Below are 21,815 nucleotides of genomic sequence, written 5' to 3' on the forward strand. Positions count from 1 at the left end.
TGACAAAATCCATTTTATGCTTGTTTTAATAAAGTAATTTACATGACCATGAAAGTTTTATAAACTCTTGATAACAATAAATGAAGATATTGACCATTTACAAAGGCATTTTCCATAAAGAAGAATTTAAACATCAGATCACAATAGGTCTTATTTACAGAATGTTTTAGGTCGTCAGGACTATTACTTCTCCCCATAATTGATGGTAAACCATTTACAAACAGAGCAATAAAACAGTTGAAACAAGGACAATGACCCAACAGGACAATGACCCAAAACAAACCTCCAGGCTGTGTAAGGGCTATTTAACCAAGAAGGAGAATGATGGAGTGCTGCATCAGATGACCTAGTCTCTACAATCACCCGACCTCAACCCAATTGAGATGGTTTGGGATGAGTTGGACCGCAGAGTAAAGGAAAAGCAGCAAACAAGTGCTCAGCATATGTCAGAATTCCTTCAAGACTGTTGGAAAAGCATTCCAGGTGACTACCTCATGAAGCTGGTTGAGAGAATGCCAAGAATGTGCAAAGCTGTCATCAAGGCGAAGGTTGGCTACTTTGAAGAATCTCAAATATATAATACATTTTGATTTGTTTAACAGTTTTTTGATTACTACATGATTCCATATATGCTATTTCATAGTTTTGATGGCTTCCTTATTATTCTACAATGTGGAAAATAGTAAAAATAAAGAAAAACCCTGGAATGAGTAGGTGTGTCCATACTTTGACTGGTACTGTCAATTTATAGATATACCAGTCCAATATATAAATGCCTTTGCCTGCTTCACATACTATCTACAGTGCCTTCAGAAAGCATTCATAGCCCTTGACTTTTTCCACATTTTGTTTATGAATTTAAAATTACATTTAGATTTCGTGTCACTGATCTACGCACAATACCCCATAATGTCAAAGCAAAATTATGTTTTTAGATATTTTTACAAATTAATAAAAAAATGAAAAGCTGAAATGTCTTGAGTAAATAACCTCAGGAGTATAAATATGCATACCAAGTCAGAGAATAAGTTGCACGGACTAACTATGTGTGCAAAATGGTGTTTAACATGGTTTTTGAATCACTACCCCATCTCTGTACCCCACACAAACAATTATCTGTAAGGTTCCTCAGTTGAGCAGTGAATTTCAAGCATATATTCAACCACAAAGACCAGGGAGGTTTTCCAATGCCTCGCAAAGAAGGCGACCCATTGGTAGATGGGTCAAATTGAAAAAAGCAGACATTGAATATCGCCTTGAGCATGGTGAAGTTATTACTGTAATTACACTTTGGATGGTGTATCAATAATACACCCAGTCACTACAATGACGAGACAGCCTACAGGGAGGAGGGGAGGGCTCTGGGAGTGTGGTGCCTGGAAAACAACCTCTCACTCAACGTCAACAAAAACAAAGGAGATGATCGTGGACTTCAGGAAACAGCAGAGGGTGCACCCCCCTATCTACATTGACGGGACCACAGTGGAGAAGGTGGAAAGCTTCAAGATCCTTGGCATACACATCACTGACAATCTGAAATCGACCACCCACACAGACTGTGTGGTGAAGATAGCGCAACAGAGCCTCAGGAGGCTAAGGAAATCTGGCTTGTCACCTAAAACCCTCACAAACTTTTACAGATGCACAATTGAGAGCATCCTGTCGGGCTGTATCAACTGCATCGCCTGAAACCGTAGTGCTCTCCAGAGGGTGGTCCAACGCATCACCAGGGGCACACTGCCTGCCCTCCAGGACACGTACAGCACCGGAAGGAAGGCCATAAATATATTTTTTAAAGTCTGATGGCCTTGAGATAGAAGTTGTTTTTCCCAGCTTTGATGCACCTGTACTGACCTTGACTTCTGGATGATAGCAGGGTGAACAGGCAGTGGCTCGGGTTGTTGATGTCCTTTATGATCTTTTTGGCGTTCCTGTGACATCGGGTGCTGTAGGTGTCCTGGAGGGTAGGCAGTGTGCCCCTGGTGATGTGTTGGGTAGACCGCACCACCATCTGGAGAGCACTACGGTTGCAGGCGATGCAGTTGCCGTACCAGGCGGTGATACAGCCTGACAGGATGCTCTCAATTGTGCATCTGTAAAAGTTTGTGAGGGTCTTAGGGCCAATTTCTTCAGCCTCCTGAGGTTGAAGAGGTGCTGTTGCACCTTCTTCACCACACTGTCTGTGTGGGTGGACCATTTCAGATTGTCAGTGATGTGTACGCCGATGAACTTGAAGCTTTCCTACAATAAAGAAAGTTTGACTAAATAAAATCGACCCCTGTCGAATGGATAAAAATGTTGTCGATCTTTAAAAATAAAAATCCTATATCTGCCGTTTCCATTACACATGTCACAATCACATTTTTTGTTGACATTACTTTTGTCGAATACAACTGGGTCAATGGAAACCTGCCTACTGTCTGTGTTCTTAGGGCACATGGGGTGTATTCATTCCGCCGATTCTGTTGCAAAACGTTTCTTAAATGGAAACAAACGGAATGAACTGGAGAGGGACTTACCCAAATTTGTCTAATAGAAACTCTTGTTTTAGTTGCAAAACGAAACTGTTTGGACTAATGATTACACCCCAGTTAACAGAATTCTCTCCATACAGTCCTTGTTCATTCAAGTACAAATAATTATACAGTGACGTCAAAAGGAATGTAGTTTTGAAACCCCGTAGAGGGTACAATTAAACCAAAATGCTAATACAGGGCAGTGTGAGCTACAGAGGAGCACAGCATCACTTACCACAAAGCACTGTTTCTCTATCTCGCCACCCAGCTCTAAATGTGGTCTGACTTCACAAGAAGGCAAACATCCCCTGCTCTCTACTTCCTGTGTTGTAGAATGAGCGTGCTTCAAAAAAACCACAGGTGGGTCATGTGACTTGAAAGTTCCACATTCTGTGTTCCGCTATGTTCTGTGTTTTGTACATTGTCATTCAACCGGCTCTGTGTGATGCCTTTAGAAAATGATTATGACTCTGCATTGTTGACCGAGACTGAAGGAGTAGCTCTTTGCTCATGAATAAAGCCTTACTATAAAAGAGAGGCTGCAACCAAAGAAAAGAGCAAGAGGAAAGAGAGAAAGAAGAGAGAGAGAGAAAGAAAGAAAGAAAAGAGATGGAGTCACAGGGCGAAGGGTACCCTCCCTTTTCGGTTTCAACTGGTGGTGGTAAGTTCTTTATGAAACTGCTGTAGATGGTACATGGTTACTTTGACTAGAGCTTGAATCTGTTTGATTTAGGTGCTAAAAAAACATCAATATTTGAAAAGTCATCAGTAAACGACTAAATAACTGATGTCACAGCAGGCACAGTTCTGCATTCTGTCACTCAATTTATGGTCACACTATGGAAGTACAATACAATTCTCTCTCTTTCTTTACAGATGAGAGTATGCAAGGTGTTATGCAGAGAGAGGTGAACCCCTCAACTAGTGCTCCCCCTCTTCCAGAACTTAGGCTAGTCCTGCTGGGAAGGAAAGGAACAGGGAAGAGCTCTGCAGCCAATACCATCCTGGGAGGAATAGGGGGGTTTGAGAGCGGCAGACCAACCGAGGAGTGCTCGAAAAAGCGAGCCGATCTAACCAGGAGACGAGTCACCGTGGTAGACACCCCTGGCTGGGAATGGTACTACCCGCTCAACAGCACCCCCGACTGGGTCCGGAGAGAGACGTTGCGCAGCATGTCCCTGTGCTCCCCCGGACCTCACGTTATCCTGCTAGTGATACGTTCCTGCGCCTCGGTAACCGAGTCCTACAGGAAGCAAATAGAGGAGCACCTGGAGTCTCTGGGGGAAGGGGTGTTGGACCATACCATGTTGCTGTTCACCAGGGGGGACGAGCTGGGTGTGGTGCCCATGGAGCAGAGGATCCTGACGGGTGGGGCTGCCTTCCAGCAGCTGCTACGGAGGTGTGGGAACAGGTATGAAATTAAAATATTGGCATTTTTTGCTTGATATTGTCATCTTGGAGGAGTGTACATTCACTTTTTATTACCACATTTAATTTGCAACTGACTTTAATATTCAAGCAATTTAGTTTAGCAGACGCTCTTATCGACTATGAAAAGCCAAATGCCATTTATTCCTGAGGTGCTGACATTTTGCACCCTCTATAACCACTGTGATTATTATTTGACCCTGCTGAAATCTATGAACGTTTGAACAGCTTGAAGAACGATCTGGCCTTAATGGCCATGTACTCTTATAATCTCCACCCGGCACAGCCAGAAGATGACTGGCCACCCCTCAGACCCTGGTTCCTCTCTAGGTTTCTTCCTAGGTTCCTACCTGTCCAGGGAGTTTTTCTTAGCCACCGTGCTTCTACATCTGCATTGCTTGCTCTCTGGGGTTTTAGGCTCGGTTTCTGTATAAGCACTTTGTCACAAGTGCTGATGCAAAAAGGGCTTTGTCAATATATTTGATAGCTTGATGCACTGATGATCAATCAATCAAAGGAAGGTACTGTAGGCAAAACATCCACGTATCACAACATATATCCCAAGTAAAATTGTCTACGTAAAAAAAAAGCTATCTGAGTGCAAGACAGGCAAGAACAAGAACAAGGTTTTTATTTCTGTTTTGTTGTCTTCCAGGTACCATGTCCTGGACAATAGGAGCCGGGGAGATGGAACTCAGGTAAGGGAGCTACTGAGGAAGATGGTGGAGATGGTGGAGAACCAGGGAGGACATTTTGGGGCAGATCCTGCCCTCCTGAGGTTGGAGGCAGACGGGAGGAGGAGAGCGAGGGAACGGAGGAAGAGGCAGAGACAGATGGAGGCCCAGACTCAGAGGGGTACCATCCGAGCTGTGCTTATGAGTGAGTTCCTTAACAGTGTCTATGTAAACTCAGTAAAGAAAGAAACGTCGTTTCACTGTCAACTGCGTTTATTTTCAGCAAACTTGACGTGTAAATATTTGTATGAACATAACAAGATTCAACAACTGAGACATAAACTGAACAGGTTCCACAGACATGTGACAAACAGAAATGGAATAATGTGTCCCTGAACAAAAAGTAACAGTCAGTATCTGGTGTGGCCACCAGCTACATTAAGAACTGCAGTGCATCTCCTCCTCATGGACTGCACCAGATTTGCCAGTTCTTGCTGTGAGATGTTACCCCACTCTTCCACCAAGGCACCTTCAAGTTCCCAGACATTTCTGGGGGGCATGGCCCTAGCGCTCACCCTCCGATCCAACAGGTCCCAGACGTGCTCAATGGGATTGAGATCCGGGCTCTTCGCTGGCCATGGCGGAACACTGACATTCCTGTCTTGCAGGAAATCACGCACAGAACAAGCAGTATGGCGGGTGGCATTGTCATGCTGGAGGGTCATGTCAGGATGAGCCTGCAGGAAGGGTACCACATGGGGAAGGAGAATGTCTTCCCTGTAACGCGTTGAGATTGCCTGCAATGACCAAATCAAATCAAATAAAATAAAATTTTATTTGTCACATACACATGGTTAGCAGATGTTAATGCGAGTGTAGCGAAATGCTTGTGCTTCTAGTTCCGACAATGCAGTAATAACCAACAAGTAATCTAACTAACAATTCCAAAACTACTGTCTTATACACAGTGTAAGGGGATAAAGAATATGTACATAAGGATATATTAATGAGTGATGGTACAGAGCAGCATAGGCAGGATACAGTAGATGGTATCGAGTACAGTATATACATGAGGTGAGTATGTAAACAAAGTGGCATAGTTAAAGTGGCTAGTGATACATGTATTACATAAGGATGCAGTCGATGATATAGAGTACAGTATATACAGTGCCTTGCGAAAGTATTCGGCCCCCTTGAACTTTGCGACCTTTTGCCACATTTCAGGCTTCAAACATAAAGATATAAAACTGTATTTTTTTGTGAAGAATCAACAACAAGTGGGAGACAATCATGAAGTGGAACGACATTTATTGGATATTTCAAACATTTTTAACAAATCAAAAACAAAAAAATTGGGCGTGCAAAATTATTCAGCCCCCTTAAGTTAATACTTTGTAGCGCCACCTTTTGCTGCGATTACAGCTGTATCTCGCTTGGGGTATGTCTCTATCAGTTTTGCACATCGAGAGACTGAAATTTTTTCCCATTCCTCCTTGCAAAACAGCTCGAGCTCAGTGAGGTTGGATGGAGAGCATTTGTGAACAGCAGTTTTCAGTTCTTTCCACAGATTCTCGATTGGATTCAGGTCTGGACTTTGACTTGGCCATTCTAACACCTGGATATGTTTATTTTTGAACCATTCCATTGTAGATTTTGCTTTATGTTTTGAATCATTGTCTTGTTGGAAGACAAATCTCCGTCCCAGTCTCAGGTCTTTTGCAGACTCCATCAGGATTCTTCCAGAATGGTCCTGTATTTGGCTCCATCCATCTTCTCATCAATTTTAACCATCTTCCCTGTCCCTGCTGAAGAAAAGCAGGCCCAAACCATGATGCTGCCACCACCATGTTTGACAGTGGGGATGGTGTGTTCAGCTGTGTTGCTTTTACGCCAAACATAACGTCTTGCATTGTTGCCAAAAAGTTCAATTTTGGTTTCATCTGACCAGAGCACCTTCTTCCACATGTTTGGTGTGTCTCCCAGGTGGCTTGTGGCAAACTTTAAACAACACTTTTTATGGATATCTTTAAGAAATGTCTTTCTTCTTGCCACTCTTCCATAAAGGCCAGATTTGTGCAATATACGACTGATTGTTGTCCTATGGACAGTCTCCCACCTCAGCTGTAGATCTCTGCAGTTCATCCAGAGTGATCATGGGCCTCTTGGTTGCATCTCTGATCAGTCTTCTCCTTGTATGAGCTGAAAGTTTAGAGGGACGGCCAGGTCTTGGTAGATTTGCAGTGGTCTGATACTCCTTCCATTTCAATATTATCGCTTGCACAGTGCTCCTTGGGATGTTTAAAGCTTGGGAAATCTTTTTGTATCCAAATCCGGCTTTAAACTTCTTCACAACAGTATCTCGGACCTGCCTGGTGTGTTCCTTGTTCTTCATGATGCTCTCTGCGCTTTTAACGGACCTCTGAGACTATCACAGTGCAGGTGCATTTATACGGAGACTTGATTACACACAGGTGGATTGTATTTATCATCATTAGTCATTTAGGTCAACATTGGATCATTCAGAGATCCTCACTGAACTTCTGGAGAGAGTTTGCTGCACTGAAAATAAAGGGGCTGAATAATTTTGCACGCCCAATTTTTCCGTTTTTGATTTGTTAAAAAAGTTTGAAATATCCAATAAATGTCGTTCCACTTCATGATTGTGTCCCACTTGTAGTTGATTCTTCACAAAAAAATACAGTTTTATATCTTTATATTTGAAGCCTGAAAGGTGGCAAAAGGTCGCAAAGTTCAAGGGGGCCGAATACTTTCGCAAGGCACTGTACGTATGCCTATGAGATGAATAAGCTCAGTCCAATGATGCTGTGACATACCGCCCCAGACCATGACGGATGCTCCACCTCCAAATCGATTCCGCTCCAGAGTACAGACCCCGGTGTAACGCTCATTCCTTCGGCAACAATAAACGCGAATCAGACCATCACCCCTGGTGAGACAAAACCGCGACTCGTCAGTGAAGAGCACTTTTTGTCAGTCTTGTCTGGTCCAGCAACAGTGGGTTTGTGCCCACGTTTTTGCCGGTGATGTCTGGTAAGGACCTGCCTTACAACAGGCCCACAAGCCCTACGCCCAGCCTCTCTCAGCATATTGCCGACAGTCTGAGCACTGATGGAGGGATTGTGCGTTCCTGGTGTAACTCGGGCAGTTGTTGTTGCCATCCTGTACCTGTCCTGCAGGTGTGATGTCTGATCCTGTGCAGGTGTTGTTACATGTGGTCTGCCACTGCGAGGATGATCCGCTGTCCGGTCTCCCTGTAGCGCTGTCTTAGGCTCACAGTACGGACATTGCAATTTATTGCCCTGGCCACATTTAAAAAATATATATATTTTTCACCTTTATTTAACCAGGTAAGCTAGTTGGGAGCAAGTTCTCATTTACAACTGGGACCTGGCCAAGATAAAGCAAAGCAGTGCGACACAAACAACAGCACAAAGTTACACATGGAATAAACAAGTGTACAGTCAATAACACAATAGAAAAAAAGAAAGTCTATATACAGTGTGTGCAAATGGCGTGAGGAGGTAAAGCAATAAATAGGCCATAGTAGTGAAGTAATTACAATTTAGCAAATTAACACTGGAGTGATAGATGAGCAGATGATGATGTGCAAGAAGAAATACTGGTGTGTAAAAAAGCAGAAAAGTAAATAAAAACAATATGGGGATGAGGTAGGTAGATTGGGTGGGCTATTTACAGATAGGCTATGTACAACTGCAGCGATCGGTTAGCTGCTCAGATAGCTGATGTTTAAAGTTAGTGAGGGATTATATAAGTCTCCAGCTTCTGCAATTTTTGCAATTCATTCCAGTCATTGGCAGCAGAGAATTGGAAGGAAAGGCAGCCAAAGGAGGTGTTGGCTTTGGGGATGACCAGTGAGATATACCTGCTGGAGCGCGTGCTATGGGTGGGGATTGTTATCGTGACCAGTGAGCTGAGATAAGGCAGAGCTTTACCTAGCATAGACTTATAGATGACCAGGAGCCAGTGGGTCTGGCGATTAATAGGTAGCAAGAGCCAGCCGACTAGAGCATACAGGTCGCAGTGTTGGGTGGTATAAGGGGCTTTGGTGACAAAACGGATGGCACTGTGATAGACTGCATTCAGTTTGCTGAGTAGAGTATTGGAAGCTATTTTGTAAGTGACATCGCCGAGCGTCAGTAGGATAGTCAGTTTTACGAGGGTATGTTTGGCAGCATGAGTGAAGGAGGCTTTGTTGCAAAATAGGAAGCCGATTCTAGATTTAATTTTGGATTGGAGATGTTGGAGGACAGTTTGCAGTCTAGCCAGACACCTAGGCATTTGTAGCTGTCCACATATTCTAAGTCAGAACCGTCCAGAGTAGTGATGCTAGTCAGGTGGGCGGGTGCCGGCAGCAAACGGTTGAAAAGCATGCATTTTGTTTTACTGGCATTTAAGAGCAGTTGGAGGCCACGGAAGGAGTGTTGTATGGAACTGAAGCTTGTTTGGAGGTTAGTTAACACAGTGTACAAAGAAGGGCCAGATGTTTACAGAATAGTGTCATCTGGGTAGAGGTGGATCAGGGAATCACCCTCATCAAGAGCGACATCGTTGATATTTTCAGAGAAAAGAGTCAGCCCGAGAATTGAACCCTGTAGTACCCCCATAGAGACTGCCAGAGGTCCGGACAACAGGCACTCCAATTTGACACACTGAACTCTGTCTGAGAAGTAGTTGGTGAACCTGGCAAGGCAAGTCATTTGAGAAACCAAGGCTGTTGAGTCTGCCGATAAGAATACGGTGATTGACAGAGTCGGACGCCTTGGCCAGGTTGATGAAGACAGCTGCACAGTACTGTCTTTTATCGATGGCGGTTATGATATCGATTAGTACCTTGAGCGTGGCTGAGGTGCACCAGTGACCAGCTCGAAAACCGGATTGCACAGCGGAGAAGGTATAGTGGGATTCTAAATGGTCAGTGATCTGTTTATTAACTTAGCTTTCGAAGACTTTAGAAAGGCAGGGTGTCACCCCCTTTGAAGAAGGAGTGTCACCCCCTTGAAGAAGGGGATGACCGCGGCAGATTTCCGATCTTTATAGATCTCGGACAATACAAAAGAGAGGTTGAACAGACTGGTAATAGGGGTTGCAACAATGGCGGTGGATCATTTTAGAAAGAGAGGGTCCAGATTGTCTAGCCCAGCTGATTTGTACGAGTCCAGGTTTTGCAGCTCTTTCAGAACATCTGCTATCTGGATTTGGGTGAAGGAGAAGATGGGGAGGCTTGGGCAAGTAGCCTCGGGGGGTGCGGAGCTGTTGGCCGGGGTTGGGGTAGCCAGGAGGAAAGCATGGCCAGCCGTAGAGAAATGCTTGTCGAAATTCTCAATTATCGTGGATTTATCGGTGGTGACAGTGTTACCTAGCCTCAGGGCAGTGGGCAGCTGGGAGGAGGTGCTCTTATTCTCCATGGACTTTACAGTGTCCCAAAACGTTTTGGAGTTAGAGCTACAGGATGCAGATTTCTGTTTTAAAAAGCTAGCCTTTGCTTCCCTGACTGACTGAGTGTATTAGTTCTTGACTTCCCTGAAAAGTTGCACATCGCGGGGACTATTCAATGCTAGTCAAATCAAATTAAATCTAATTTTATTTGTCACATACACATGGTTAGCAGATGTTAATGTGAGTGTAGCAAAATTCTTGTGCTTCTAGTTCCAACAATGCAGTATTATCCAACGAGTAATCTAACCTAACAATTTCACAACAACTACCTTATACACACAAGTGTAAAGGAATGAATAAGAATATGTACATAAAAAAATATGTGAATTAGTGATGGTATAGAACGGCATAGGCAAGATGCAGTGGAAGGTATAGAGTACAGTATATACATATGAGATGAGTACTGTAGGGTATGTAGACATTATATAAAGTGGCATTGTTTAAAGTGGCTAGTGACACATTTATTACATCCATTTTTCCATTATTAAAGTGGCTGGAGTTGAGTCAGTATGTTGGCAGCAGCCACTCAATATTAGTGATGTCTGTTTAACAGTCTGATGGCCTTGAGATAGAAGCTGTTTTTCAGTCCCTGCTTTGATGCACCTGTACTGACTTCGAATTCTGGATGATAGCGGATGATAGGGGTTCCGTGATAATTTGTGTGAGTTTGAGGGCATCTAACTTAGATTGTAGGACTGCCGGGGTGTTAAGCATATCCCAGTTTAGGTCACCTAACCGAACAAACTCTGAAAATAGATGGGGGGAAATCAATTCACATATGGTGTCCAGGGCACAGCTGGGAGCTAAGGGGGGTTTATAACAGGTAGCAACAGTGAGAGACTTATTTCTGGAGAGATTCATTTTTTAAATTAGAAGCTCAAACTGTTTGGTCATAGACCTGGAAAGTATGACAGATCTCTGGAGTAGATTGCAACTCCTCTCTTTTGGCAGTTCTATCTTGATGGAAAATGTTGTAGTTGGGTATGGAAATCTCAGAATTCTTGGTGGCCTTCCTAAACCAGGATTCAGACATGGCAAGGACATCAGTGTTGGCGGAGTGTGCTAAAGCAGTGAGTAAAACAAACTTAGGGAGGAGGCTTCTGATGTTAACATGCTTGAAGCCAAGGCTTTTACGGTTACAGAAGTCAACAAATGAGAGTGCCTGGGGACACGCAGGGCCTGGGTTAACATCCACATCACCCGAGGAACAGGGGAGTAGGATGAGGGTATGGCTAAAGGCTATCAAAACTGGTTGCCTAGTGAGTCGGGGACAGAGAATAAAAGGAGCAGATTTCTGGGCGTGGTAGAATAGATTCAGGGCATAATGTACAGACAGGGGTATGGTGATGTGCGGGTACAGTGGAGGTAAACCCAGGCACCGAGTGATGATATGAGAGGTTGCATCTCTGGACTGGCTAGTAATGCTGGGTGAGGTCACCACATGTGTGGGAGGTGGGACGAAGGAGGTATCTGAGGCATGTAGAGTGGGACTAGGGGCTCTGCAGTAAACTAAAACAATGATAACTCTCTTAAACAACAGTATACAAGGCATATTAACATTTGAGAGAGACATAAAACGAGGCATAAAGCAATCACAGGTGTTGATTGGGAGAGCTAGCTAAGACAACAATGGGTAAGACAACAACAGCTAATCAGCTAAGACAACAACAACAGGTAAAATCGTGATGAAAGGGCAGAAAGGGTCGGTTAACTACACACAGGGCCTGAGTTCTAGGCTGGGGCTGACAGAGTACCGTGATTAATAAACAGTCCATCAGGCATCAGCTATGGCTTGCGGCTAACTGGTGCTAGTTTCGGGGCAGGGACGTTAGCCACTATAGCCACTCGGTAGCAGCTAGCTAGCAGCGATGATCCGATGCAAAGGTCCAGAGCTTACAGCAAGGATCCGGTGGAGTAGTGGATTCTAGCCGTGTTGGGGTAGAGTCCGGGAGGCATCGGCTGAGTAGCCGAGTGATCACAAAGAAGGCCGGGAGGTGGTCCTGGCTCCGGGCTAGCTTCAGAGCTGGGTCACTCGGTGGCAGCTAGCTAGCTGTGATGATCAGGAGTAATGGTCCAGGGTTTACGACAGGAATCCGGCGTTGTAGTGGAGAAAACAGTCAGATTCTGGCTGGTGTCTGTGCAGAAGGTAAAGGCCGCTAGCAGTGGCTAACAATGACTAAATGCTAGTAGCTAATTAGCTGGTTAGCTTCTGATGGCTAGCTTCTGATGGAGGTTCTGGTCTAAACAATAGTGGATCCGTGTCACATTGGGTGAGGCGGGTTACCAGAAGTTATATTTAATTTAAAAATGGAAAAGAGATTGAAAATAAATTGAAATATTACAAAAAGATGAAAATACTAAAAGTAAACGAGAGGACGACAAACCACGCCTGCAGTCCTCATGCCTCCTTGCAGCATGACTAAGGCACATTCATGCAGATCAGCACGGACCTTGGGCATCTTTCTTTTGGTGTTTTTCAGAGTCAGTAGAAAGGCCTTTTTAGTGTCCTAAGTTTTCATAACTGTGACCTTAATTGTCTACCGTCTGTAAGCTGTTAGTGTCTTAACGACCATTCCACAGGTGCATGTTCATGAATTGTTTATGGTTCATTGAACAAACATGGGAAACAGAGTTTAAACCCTTTACAATGAAGATCTGTGAAGTTCTTTGGATTTTTACAAATTATCTTTGAAAGACAAGGCCCTGAAAAAGGGACGTTTCTATTTTTGCTGTGTTTATTTAGTATGAACCATTTGATTATCTTCTCTGAGTTCGAATATTTCCTCACCAGCGTAACACTGTATCAAAAAACATAAAGCGAAAATGATGTGTGATAAATACGTTGTTGTCTTAAATTCAAAACCTCTGATCATGTTTTTCAATCTATGTCATGTTACTATCCTTATGGAAAATAGGACCTAGGGAGATACATAAGCTTAAACGAATAGGAGTACCTAAACAGATGTGACATACAGTACACTCTGATAACCACTAAATATTCCAACCCTGAAATCTTGTGCCCCCTCTCCCTGACAGCTGACGCTGGATCCCAGGGCTCTGATTGGGATGGGAAACAACCATTCTCCAAGGGTACTCGTCGTCTCCCAGAGCTGAGACTGGTCCTCCTGGGAGAGAGAGAGACGGGGAAGAGCTCGGCTGGGAACACCATACTGGGTGGAGGTGGAGAAGGAGCAGGGTTCTTCCAGACAGGGAGAGTGACGGAGGAGTGCGCCCGGTGCCAGGCAGAGGTCGTTTTTACATTTACATTGTAGTCATTATTAAACGCTATGTTCAGAGTGACTAACGGTCAGTGTATTCAACTATGCTATGGGTAAAAACAACCACATATCATACAGTTATCTTCAGAAATCCACTATCAGCATAATCAGTCCTCGTAATAAAATACAAAAGCGAGTCAGTGTGTTGTGAGACAAGTGCAACAGTAATGTATATTTTATTTTGCCATTTCTAGGTAGCCATGAGGCTGGTCACCGTAGTGGACACCCCCGGTTGGGAAGGTGGAGTAGCAGGCCCCACCCCAGAGAGGGTAAAGCGGGAGATGGTGTGGGGTAGTGTGTCCCTGTGTCCCCCGGGACCCCACGCTGTGCTCCTCACCCTGAGGGTGGACACCCTGGTCAGTTCCACACCTGTAAGAGAACACCTGGAGCTCCTGGGGGAAGAGGTCTGGAGGCATGCTGTCCTCCTGTTCACCCATGGGGACCAGCTGAGGGAGGGGGTGGGCATTGAGCAGCACATCCAAAGTGGAGGGAGGGACCTTAAGTGGCTGGTGGAGAAGTGTGGGAGCAGGTATGTCTGCTGTCCTTATCTCTCTGTTTTGGTTGTTGTTGTTTCTTGTTCCTATGTTTAATTCGTAATCTTCCTCTGTAAGGCGTATTGAGACATTGTGATAATGCAACTTGACTTGACAGGTACCACGTCATCAGTAATGTGAATGGGCGTGGGGACGCCGCTCAGGTGTCTGGCCTGCTGGAGAAGGTAGAGAAGATGGTGGCCGGGAACAGGTGCGAGGCCTTCTCGTCGCTAGTGCAGGAGGTCAGCGACCTCACCAGACAGAGGAACGAGAAATTCAACCAGCGTCTCAAAGAGGTTGGTGACAAGATGCAGCGTCAGGAGATGGAGCTCAAGAGGATGAGGGAGAGGGAGGTCAAAAGCATCCGCTGGTTTTTCGATCGGAAAAAGAAAGTTAAATCTCCGGGGAAGTCAGGCGTGGAAAAAGAGGAGGATGGAGGGGAGGAGGAGGAGGAGAAAAGGAGTGATGGGAGGAAGAACGAAATGGGTGAACTAGAGGAGAGGATTCGGTGGCTGACGGAGGATAAGGAGAGAGAGATTCAGGATCTGGGCGCGGAAAACTACAGATTCATCGCTGCGCTCAATCAGAGAAGCAGGGAGCGAGAGGAGATAGTCATCAAGCTAGAGGAGAGAGAGAGAGAGATTGACGAGCTGAAAGAACGAGTTGATGAGCAGCAAGTGAAACTGCTCGACCTTGAGCGTGTCATCGGGGAGAAAGAACGAGATAAAAAAGAGAGGGAGGAAGAGTTTAGAGGAAAGCATCAGGAATGGAGGAGGGAAGCAGAGGATTTGAAAGACAGGATAGCCCTGGAAGAAAAAGAAAAAGAGGAATGGATAGGAAGAGGAAAAACGTCACAGAACGAGATGTATGAGTCAAAACAGTTGTATGAGGAGAGACTTTTACAGTATGAGGAAGAGATGCAGAGAAAACTGCATGAAAAAGAGGGAGAGATGGAGAGAAAACTGCATGAAAAAGAGGGAGAGATGCAGAGAAAACTGCATGAAAAAGAGGGAGAGATGCAGAGAAAACTGCATGAAAAAGAGGGAGAGATGGAGAGAAAACTGCATGAAAAAGAGGAAGAGATGGAGAGAAAACTGAATGAAAAAGCGGAAGAGATGGAAGGAGAGAGACTGCTATCTGAGACAAGGGAAACAGAAAGGAGGGATGAGCAAAGAAAGAGAGATGAAAGGGAAAAGAAAGAGATGAGCAAGCTGAAAGAAATCATTGAAAAGAAAAATAAAGAAATAACTGATGCACAGCAATTGGTTACAGAGAAAGAAAAAGAGATTGTGGAAGTGAGGGCGAGATCTGTTGACAACGTAAAAGAAATTGAGCGGCTGAAAGAAAACAATGAACAGAAGGAGTCTGAGGTGGTGGCAATGCAGCGGCAACACACAGAGGACAAAAGTAGGAGAGATGCCGAAGCAATGGACAAGTTACGAGGGAAAGAAGTGGAGCTCAACAACTTAATACAAAAGGATGGGGAAAATAAGAGAGAACTCGTCCGTTTAAGGCAAACCATTAAACAAACAAAAACAGAACTGGAAAACTTAACTGCCACGATGGAGAAGGAAAGGATGAACATGATACAGGAATATGAAAAGGAAATCAAGACGAAGGAAGAGGAGATGAGGTTGATGTTAGAAGACCACGAAAGTGCTGTCAGCCAACTGCAGAAAAAGGAGGAAGAAAGTAGAAGGAACATTTCAGGCATGACAGAATGCTTAAGGGACAGCCAGGGGAAGGTTGAGGTACTGCAGGAGCTGAACGTGAAATTGAAGAAAGAGATGGACAACCTCAGGAAGAAGTGTCAGGAGTACGAGGAGGACCAGGGGGTTCAGAGGACCAAGAGGGAGAGCAGGGAGGCTGACATCAGAGAGCTGCTCTGTGGATATGAAGAGCAGTTAAAACACAAAGACGGGGAAATCCACCATGTTATGGAAGAGCGGAACCTGGAGGTTGCTGCGTTGAAACAGACAAACGACCAGAGACAGAAGGAGCTGGAGAATATGAAAGAAGGGGAGGAGGTGAGAGAGAAACAGGTGGAGGAGATAAGAGGGTGCTATGAGAAGAATCTGAGAGAAAGGCAGCATGAGCTGAAACAGACGGCTGAGGAAAAGGAGCAAGAGCTTGAGAAACGGGAGAGAGTGTATGATGAGAAGGAACGAGAACAAGCAAGAAGTAAAGAAGTGCTGGATAACAGAGGACGTGAACTTGAGACAAAAGATGCAGAGCTAGTGAAAAGAGAAGAAGTGCTTGTGAAAGGAGAGGAAGGGCTAGTGAAAAGAGGGAAAGAGCTAGTGAAAGAAGAGGAAGGGCTAGTGAAAAGAGGGAAAGAGCTAGTGAAAGGAAAGGAAGAGCTAGTAAAAGGAGAAGAAGCGCTAGTGAAAGGAGAGGAAGTGTTAGTGAAAAGAGAGGAAGTGCTAGTAAAAGGAGAGGAGGAGCTAGTGAAAAGAGAGGAAGTGCTACTGAAAAGAGAGGAAGTGCTAGTGAAAAGAGAGGAAGTGCTAGTGAAAGGAGAGGAAAATCTAGCGCAAGGAGAGGAAGAGCTATTCAAAAGAGAAGAAGAATTAGTGAAAGGAGAGGAAGAGCTAATGAAAAGAGAGGAAGAGCTACTGAAAAGACAGGAAGGGCTAGTGAAAGGAGAGGAAGAACGAGTGAAAAGAGAGGAAGAGCTAGTCAAACGAGAGGAAGTGCTAGTAAAAAGAGAGGAAAAGCTAGGGAAGAGAGAGGAAAATCTAGCGAACGGAGAGGAAGAGCTCTTCAAAAGAGAAGAAGAATTAGTGAAAGGTGAGGAAGAGCTAATGAAAAGAGAGGAAGAGCTAGTGAAAGGAAAGGATGAGCTATTTGAAAGAGAAGAAGAATTAGTGAAAGGAGAGGAAGAGCTAGTGAAAAGAGAGGAAGAGCTATTCAAAAGAGAAGAAGAATTAGTGAAAGGAGAGGAAGAGCTAGTGAAAAGACAGGAAGATCTAGTGAAAAGAGAGGAAAATCTAGTGAAAGGAGAAGAAGAGCTATTGAAAAGAGAGGAAGAGCTATTCAAAAGAGAAGAAGAATTAGTGAAAGGAGAGGAAAATCTAGTGAAAAGAAAGGAAGAGCTAGTGAAAGGAAAGGAAGAGCTAGTAAAAGGAGAAGAAGGGCTAGTGAAAAGACAGGAAGAGCAAGTGAAAGGAGAGGAAACGCTAGTGAAAAGAGAGGAAGAGCTATTCAAAAGAGAGGAAGTGCAAGTTAAAGAAGAGGAAAAGCTAGTGAAAAGACAGGAACAGCTAGTGAAAGGAGAGGAAAAGCTAGTGAATAGAGAGAAAATGCTAGTGAAAGGAGAGGAAGAACTTGAGAAAAGAGAGGGAGAGCTAGTGAAAGGAGAGGAAGAGCTTGTGGAAAAAGAGGAAGAACTTGAGAAAAGAGAGGGAGAGCTAGTGAAAAGAGAGGAAGAGCTAGTGAAAAGAGAGGAAGAGCTTGTGAATGGAGAGGAAGAGCTTGTGAAAAGAAAGGAAGAGCTAGTGAAAAGAGAAGAAGAGTTGGACGGTAGAAGACGAGAACTAAAGAACTGGGAGGAAGATCTAGAAACAAGACAGAAAGGACAAGAAAAACAGAAACAGGAGTTGTGGAGCCGAGAAAAATGCTTGAAAAGAAAGGAAGAAGAGTCTGAAAGCCAAGAACAAAACATCTGCAGCAAGGAGCAAGACGTGGAGAAAATAGAAAAAGAGCTGCAAAACAGAAAGAACCAACTTGATAGTAGAGAATATGATTTAAAGACTTCGGAAGAAAATATTAAGAAAATAGAGCTGGATCTAGAAAACCTGCAGCGACAACAGGACAACCGTCAACTAGAGCTGGATGAAAGGGAAAATGAACAAGGGAGTGGGAAGATAGAACATCAGAACCAGAGAGAGGATCTGGAAAAAAGAGAGAGAGAACTGAGGGCCAGAGAACATGATTTGAGATGTGGAGAACAAGGGTTGGAAAACCAGGAAGAGGATATGAACAACCGGCAGCACGACATGGACAAAAGACAAGAAGAATTGGAAAATATACAACAAGACCTTGAGAAAAGGGAGCTTCACCTGGAGACTAGAGAGGTAGAAATAAAGAAGCACAGACAAGCTCTGGAAAAAAGAGAGAAAGAGATCAAAGACAGCAAACAAGGACTTGAAAACAGAGAACACCATTTGAAGAATGGAGAGCAAGAGTTACTGAAATGGAGAACAGAGTTAGAAATTCAAGGGAAACATATGAGCAACAGGAGCCAAGACATGGAAAAGCTGGAGGGGGAGGTGGAAAACCATCAACAAGAGCTAAGGAACAGAGAGGAAGGTTTTGAAGACAAAATGCAAGAGTTGAGGAATTGGGAGCAGTGTCTAGAAAGACTTGAAACAGAACTAGAGAGGAGAGAGCATGAACAGAGGAATATGAATAATGGATTCGAGGGAAAGGAGCAAGAAGTTAACCATTTTGAAAAAGATCCGGATGGCAGAGATTATGACGTGGAGATCAGAGAGCCTAACGGATTGATACCAAGCCATGAAGCACATGGAGGAGATGTCTGTGACATGACAACAAGATGTGATAATGTGACACTAGAGGGTATAGAGGATTCCCATATGATGTACCAGGAAGTAGGAGTGGTGGAGAAAGAAGGACGGGAACTGCAGGGAAAAGAACCAGAGAGGAGTGGAAGCATCACAGACCGGGAAGATCAGACGATGATGGAATGTGCCTCGTCTACAATCTTAAACAATAACAGTCAGTTTGAAAGAATAGCAGCGCCAGAAGAGAAAGAGGGGGCGGAAGAATGTAAAAAGAGGGGGAGAATGGGTGAAGAGGAGGATGAGGAGGATAATTATAAGGAAATTGAAGATGTAAACGTTATCTCAGACTTAAAGTTAACTCCAAGTCCAGGCCCCAGTGTAGAAAACACTAAGCACATCCAAAAGTCTGAGCTGAGGCTGGTACTGTTAGGGGAGACTTGGTCCTCCCGTCACCCAGCAGGGTACACAATCCTGGGCAGAGAGGCCTCACACCCAGGTGAGTCCATCTCGATGCCATGGCGGGGACAAATCGCTGGAAGACAGGTCAGTGTGGTAGAACCACTTGGGCTAAAGTGGCGTGACGGACCAGACGGCAACACCTCCGTCACCACAGACCCAACACAGCTCAGGAACATCTTCCATAATGTTTCCCTGTCCCACCCAGGTCCCCACCCAGGTCCCCACGCGATCCTCCTGGTCCTGCCAGCCTACCTGTCATTCACACAGAAGTATCGGAGAGCGGTGGAACACCATATGAGTGTGCTCGGGGAAGATATTTGGCGTCGCACTATGGTGCTGTTCACGTGGGGGGAAGCTTTAGGGGAGAGTGCGGAGCAGCACATATTGAGGAATGGGGACCTCCAGTGGCTCGTGGGACAATGCGGCGGTAGATACCATATTCTGGCCAGCAGGAAGAACAACTCTCAAACAGCAGAGCTAATGGAGAAGATAGAGGAGATGGTGGCAGGAAACTATCAATGTAATGGAGACTGATAAACCGTTGGGATGAGTAGAGATGAATGGAGAGACAAAGGATGGACTGGGATGATATGAGAGGGAAATAATCAGTTGTTTGACATTTTTGCGAATAGGCCAATGGCGGGATGTTTAATTTCATGTGTATTTTTAAAATATTTTTTTATATAAAATATCATTCATTAATGAGGAGATATGTTACAGTTACCAAATACAGAGTCAAACTACAGAAGCAAAATAAATCACAGATGAGTCGTTCACAAATGTCACAAATATTCTAACTTCAATGAATTGTTCCTTGACAATCCTTTTACATACAAATGTCAAACATTTACCAAACATGCTTGCTCCAAAAGGGACTTTTTCATGTATTACATTTCAGAAAGATCCAAAATGTTGTGGTCTTTTTTGTTCCAGTTTCGCACGGAATGACCCATAAGACTGCTTATAGGTTAAAAAGTTGGATTTACAGTATGTGAGTTCATAGTTTCTCCACAAGATAGAGATCTTGTGTCACTTTCTGTGGACGGCAGATGGAGTGTTTCAAGATGCTGATGTTCAACATGTTGATAATAAATTGTATTAAATGAGTTCAAATGTGTCCAAGCACCAGTACGTTTAATTGAGACATCATAAGTGAAATATGAAGTGGGCTAATGTATACAGGGTCATAGTGGGCCAGGGCCACAGTATTGCAGAGTTGGAGTGCTGATCTAGGATTAGGTCCCCCCTTGTCCATGCAATCTTATTCATTGAGATTTAAAAGATAAAACTGATCCTAGATCAACACTCCTACACTGAGATGCTTTGTGAAAACAGGCACATTGATAAAAATAGAAGAATAACTTGGAAAACTAATCCCATTACAGTTTTTCTCAGTCACTTTGGTGCATTTCTTAGATCAAAAGTGCAATTCTTGATACTACTTGTACAAATTCCAAATCATCTAGTCACTTGTGCACATCATTAAAGCAATTTCTTATTCCTTTGAACAAGTTGCAATTGATAATGTACAAGTGTCAGCTTTTTTCCACATGATCAATTGCTCATGTCATGTTGATCAAAATATAGTAGATGGTTCTCTGTTGAATAGTCTTACCCCTCAAAACATCTAGGCATTAGTTCCTTGCATAAGCCTTTACATGCAAAATTGTCGAACTATTTGTCATAAACTGTCAAGCATAGTTTTACACATTTCTATTAGACCTTTTGTACAAAAACGTGAATTGATGAATCGTGCAGGTGAAATTGACCCTCACTCATGAAGGAATGTAAAGTGTTAGTTCAACCAACAATCAACCAGTTGTCTGAATTGCTCAAAGGTGCATCTCATGAAGAATCAATTGGCAAGCATATATAGACAGACCACAACCCAGAGTTGCAATTTTCCAATAATGGATGGACCAGGAAACGAACAGGTCAACAGCCAAGAGGAGGAAGAAGAGGAGCAAGGATGTGTGGTGGAAGGCAAAACAGAGGAAGAGGCAGAAGAGGACATAGGTGCATATCTGATGACATAAGGGCCACTATTGTAGACCATGTTGTCAATCATGGCCTTACAATGGCTGAGGCTGGTCTAAGGGTGCAGCTGAATATTGGGAGATCAACCGTGTCCTCAATAGTTAAAACGTTTCGGAGAGAGAACAGGTATGTCCACCAATGTACAGTGCACTGTTACTGTATATAAGCAGTATACTGAATACTTCCTACAATGCTTCATATTACAGTAGTCCACTTGTATTTCACAGCATACAGAGATATACTCTATACAGATACATACTGCACCTTACATGCACCCACCTGTATGTTTTACAGTAAAATGTGTGTTCGCATAGTTTCTGTGAAAGTGTGCAATGAATCACTGCATTTTTCCCCACATAGGACTGCAAGATTACCTCAAACCGGTGGCAGAGGACGCCTTTTCACACCTCAACAGGAGGAGGCTATTTGCACCATGAGCCAAGGAGCTACGGTACCAGTATGTACAGGTAAAACATATATCTATGTAACTACTTTACAGCAACATTTTATAGTGATACATAGTACAGTAAGCATAAACTGCACACATTTCCATTGCTGTGGAAGGAACATGCAATATATGCACATTTTATGTCACTCTTCCTTACCAAAACAAATTCAACTGTGTTCTGGGATGTAGCGTATAATGGAGTTGGAATCAAGTGAACCCTCTCACAACTTTGTATACGTGGATGAGGCTGGCTTCAACCTGACCAAATGCAGAAGGCGGGGTCGGAATATCATCGGTCACAGAGCTACTGTGGATTTGCCAGGCCAACGGGGAGGAAATATCACCATGTGTGCTGCTATTTTGGGGCATGGTGTCCTAACCCAAATCCCCCTTATAGGGCCATACAACACCAGGCATCTACTCAACTTTTTAGACTCT

The 21,815-nt window shown here is 44.0% G+C and overlaps 1 protein-coding gene across 1 annotated transcript; it reads left to right on the forward strand.

Annotated features, from left to right (window-relative positions):
• The first annotated feature begins 2,911 nt into the window (after positions 1-2,911).
• On the forward strand, positions 2,912-19,533 carry LOC139378890 (trichohyalin). The gene is made up of 6 exons (XM_071121477.1): positions 2,912-3,177; positions 3,393-3,927; positions 4,600-4,823; positions 13,133-13,344; positions 13,569-13,903; positions 14,026-19,533. The coding sequence occupies exons 1-6, from the start codon at positions 3,126-3,128 to the stop codon at positions 19,424-19,426; spliced, it is 6,759 nt and encodes a 2,252-aa protein (XP_070977578.1). The 5' UTR covers positions 2,912-3,125; the 3' UTR covers positions 19,427-19,533.
• Positions 19,534-21,815: the final 2,282 nt, after the last annotated feature.

Source organism: Oncorhynchus clarkii, chromosome 21 (assembly GCF_045791955.1).
Source record: "Oncorhynchus clarkii lewisi isolate Uvic-CL-2024 chromosome 21, UVic_Ocla_1.0, whole genome shotgun sequence".
Lineage (NCBI taxonomy): Eukaryota > Metazoa > Chordata > Actinopteri > Salmoniformes > Salmonidae > Oncorhynchus > Oncorhynchus clarkii.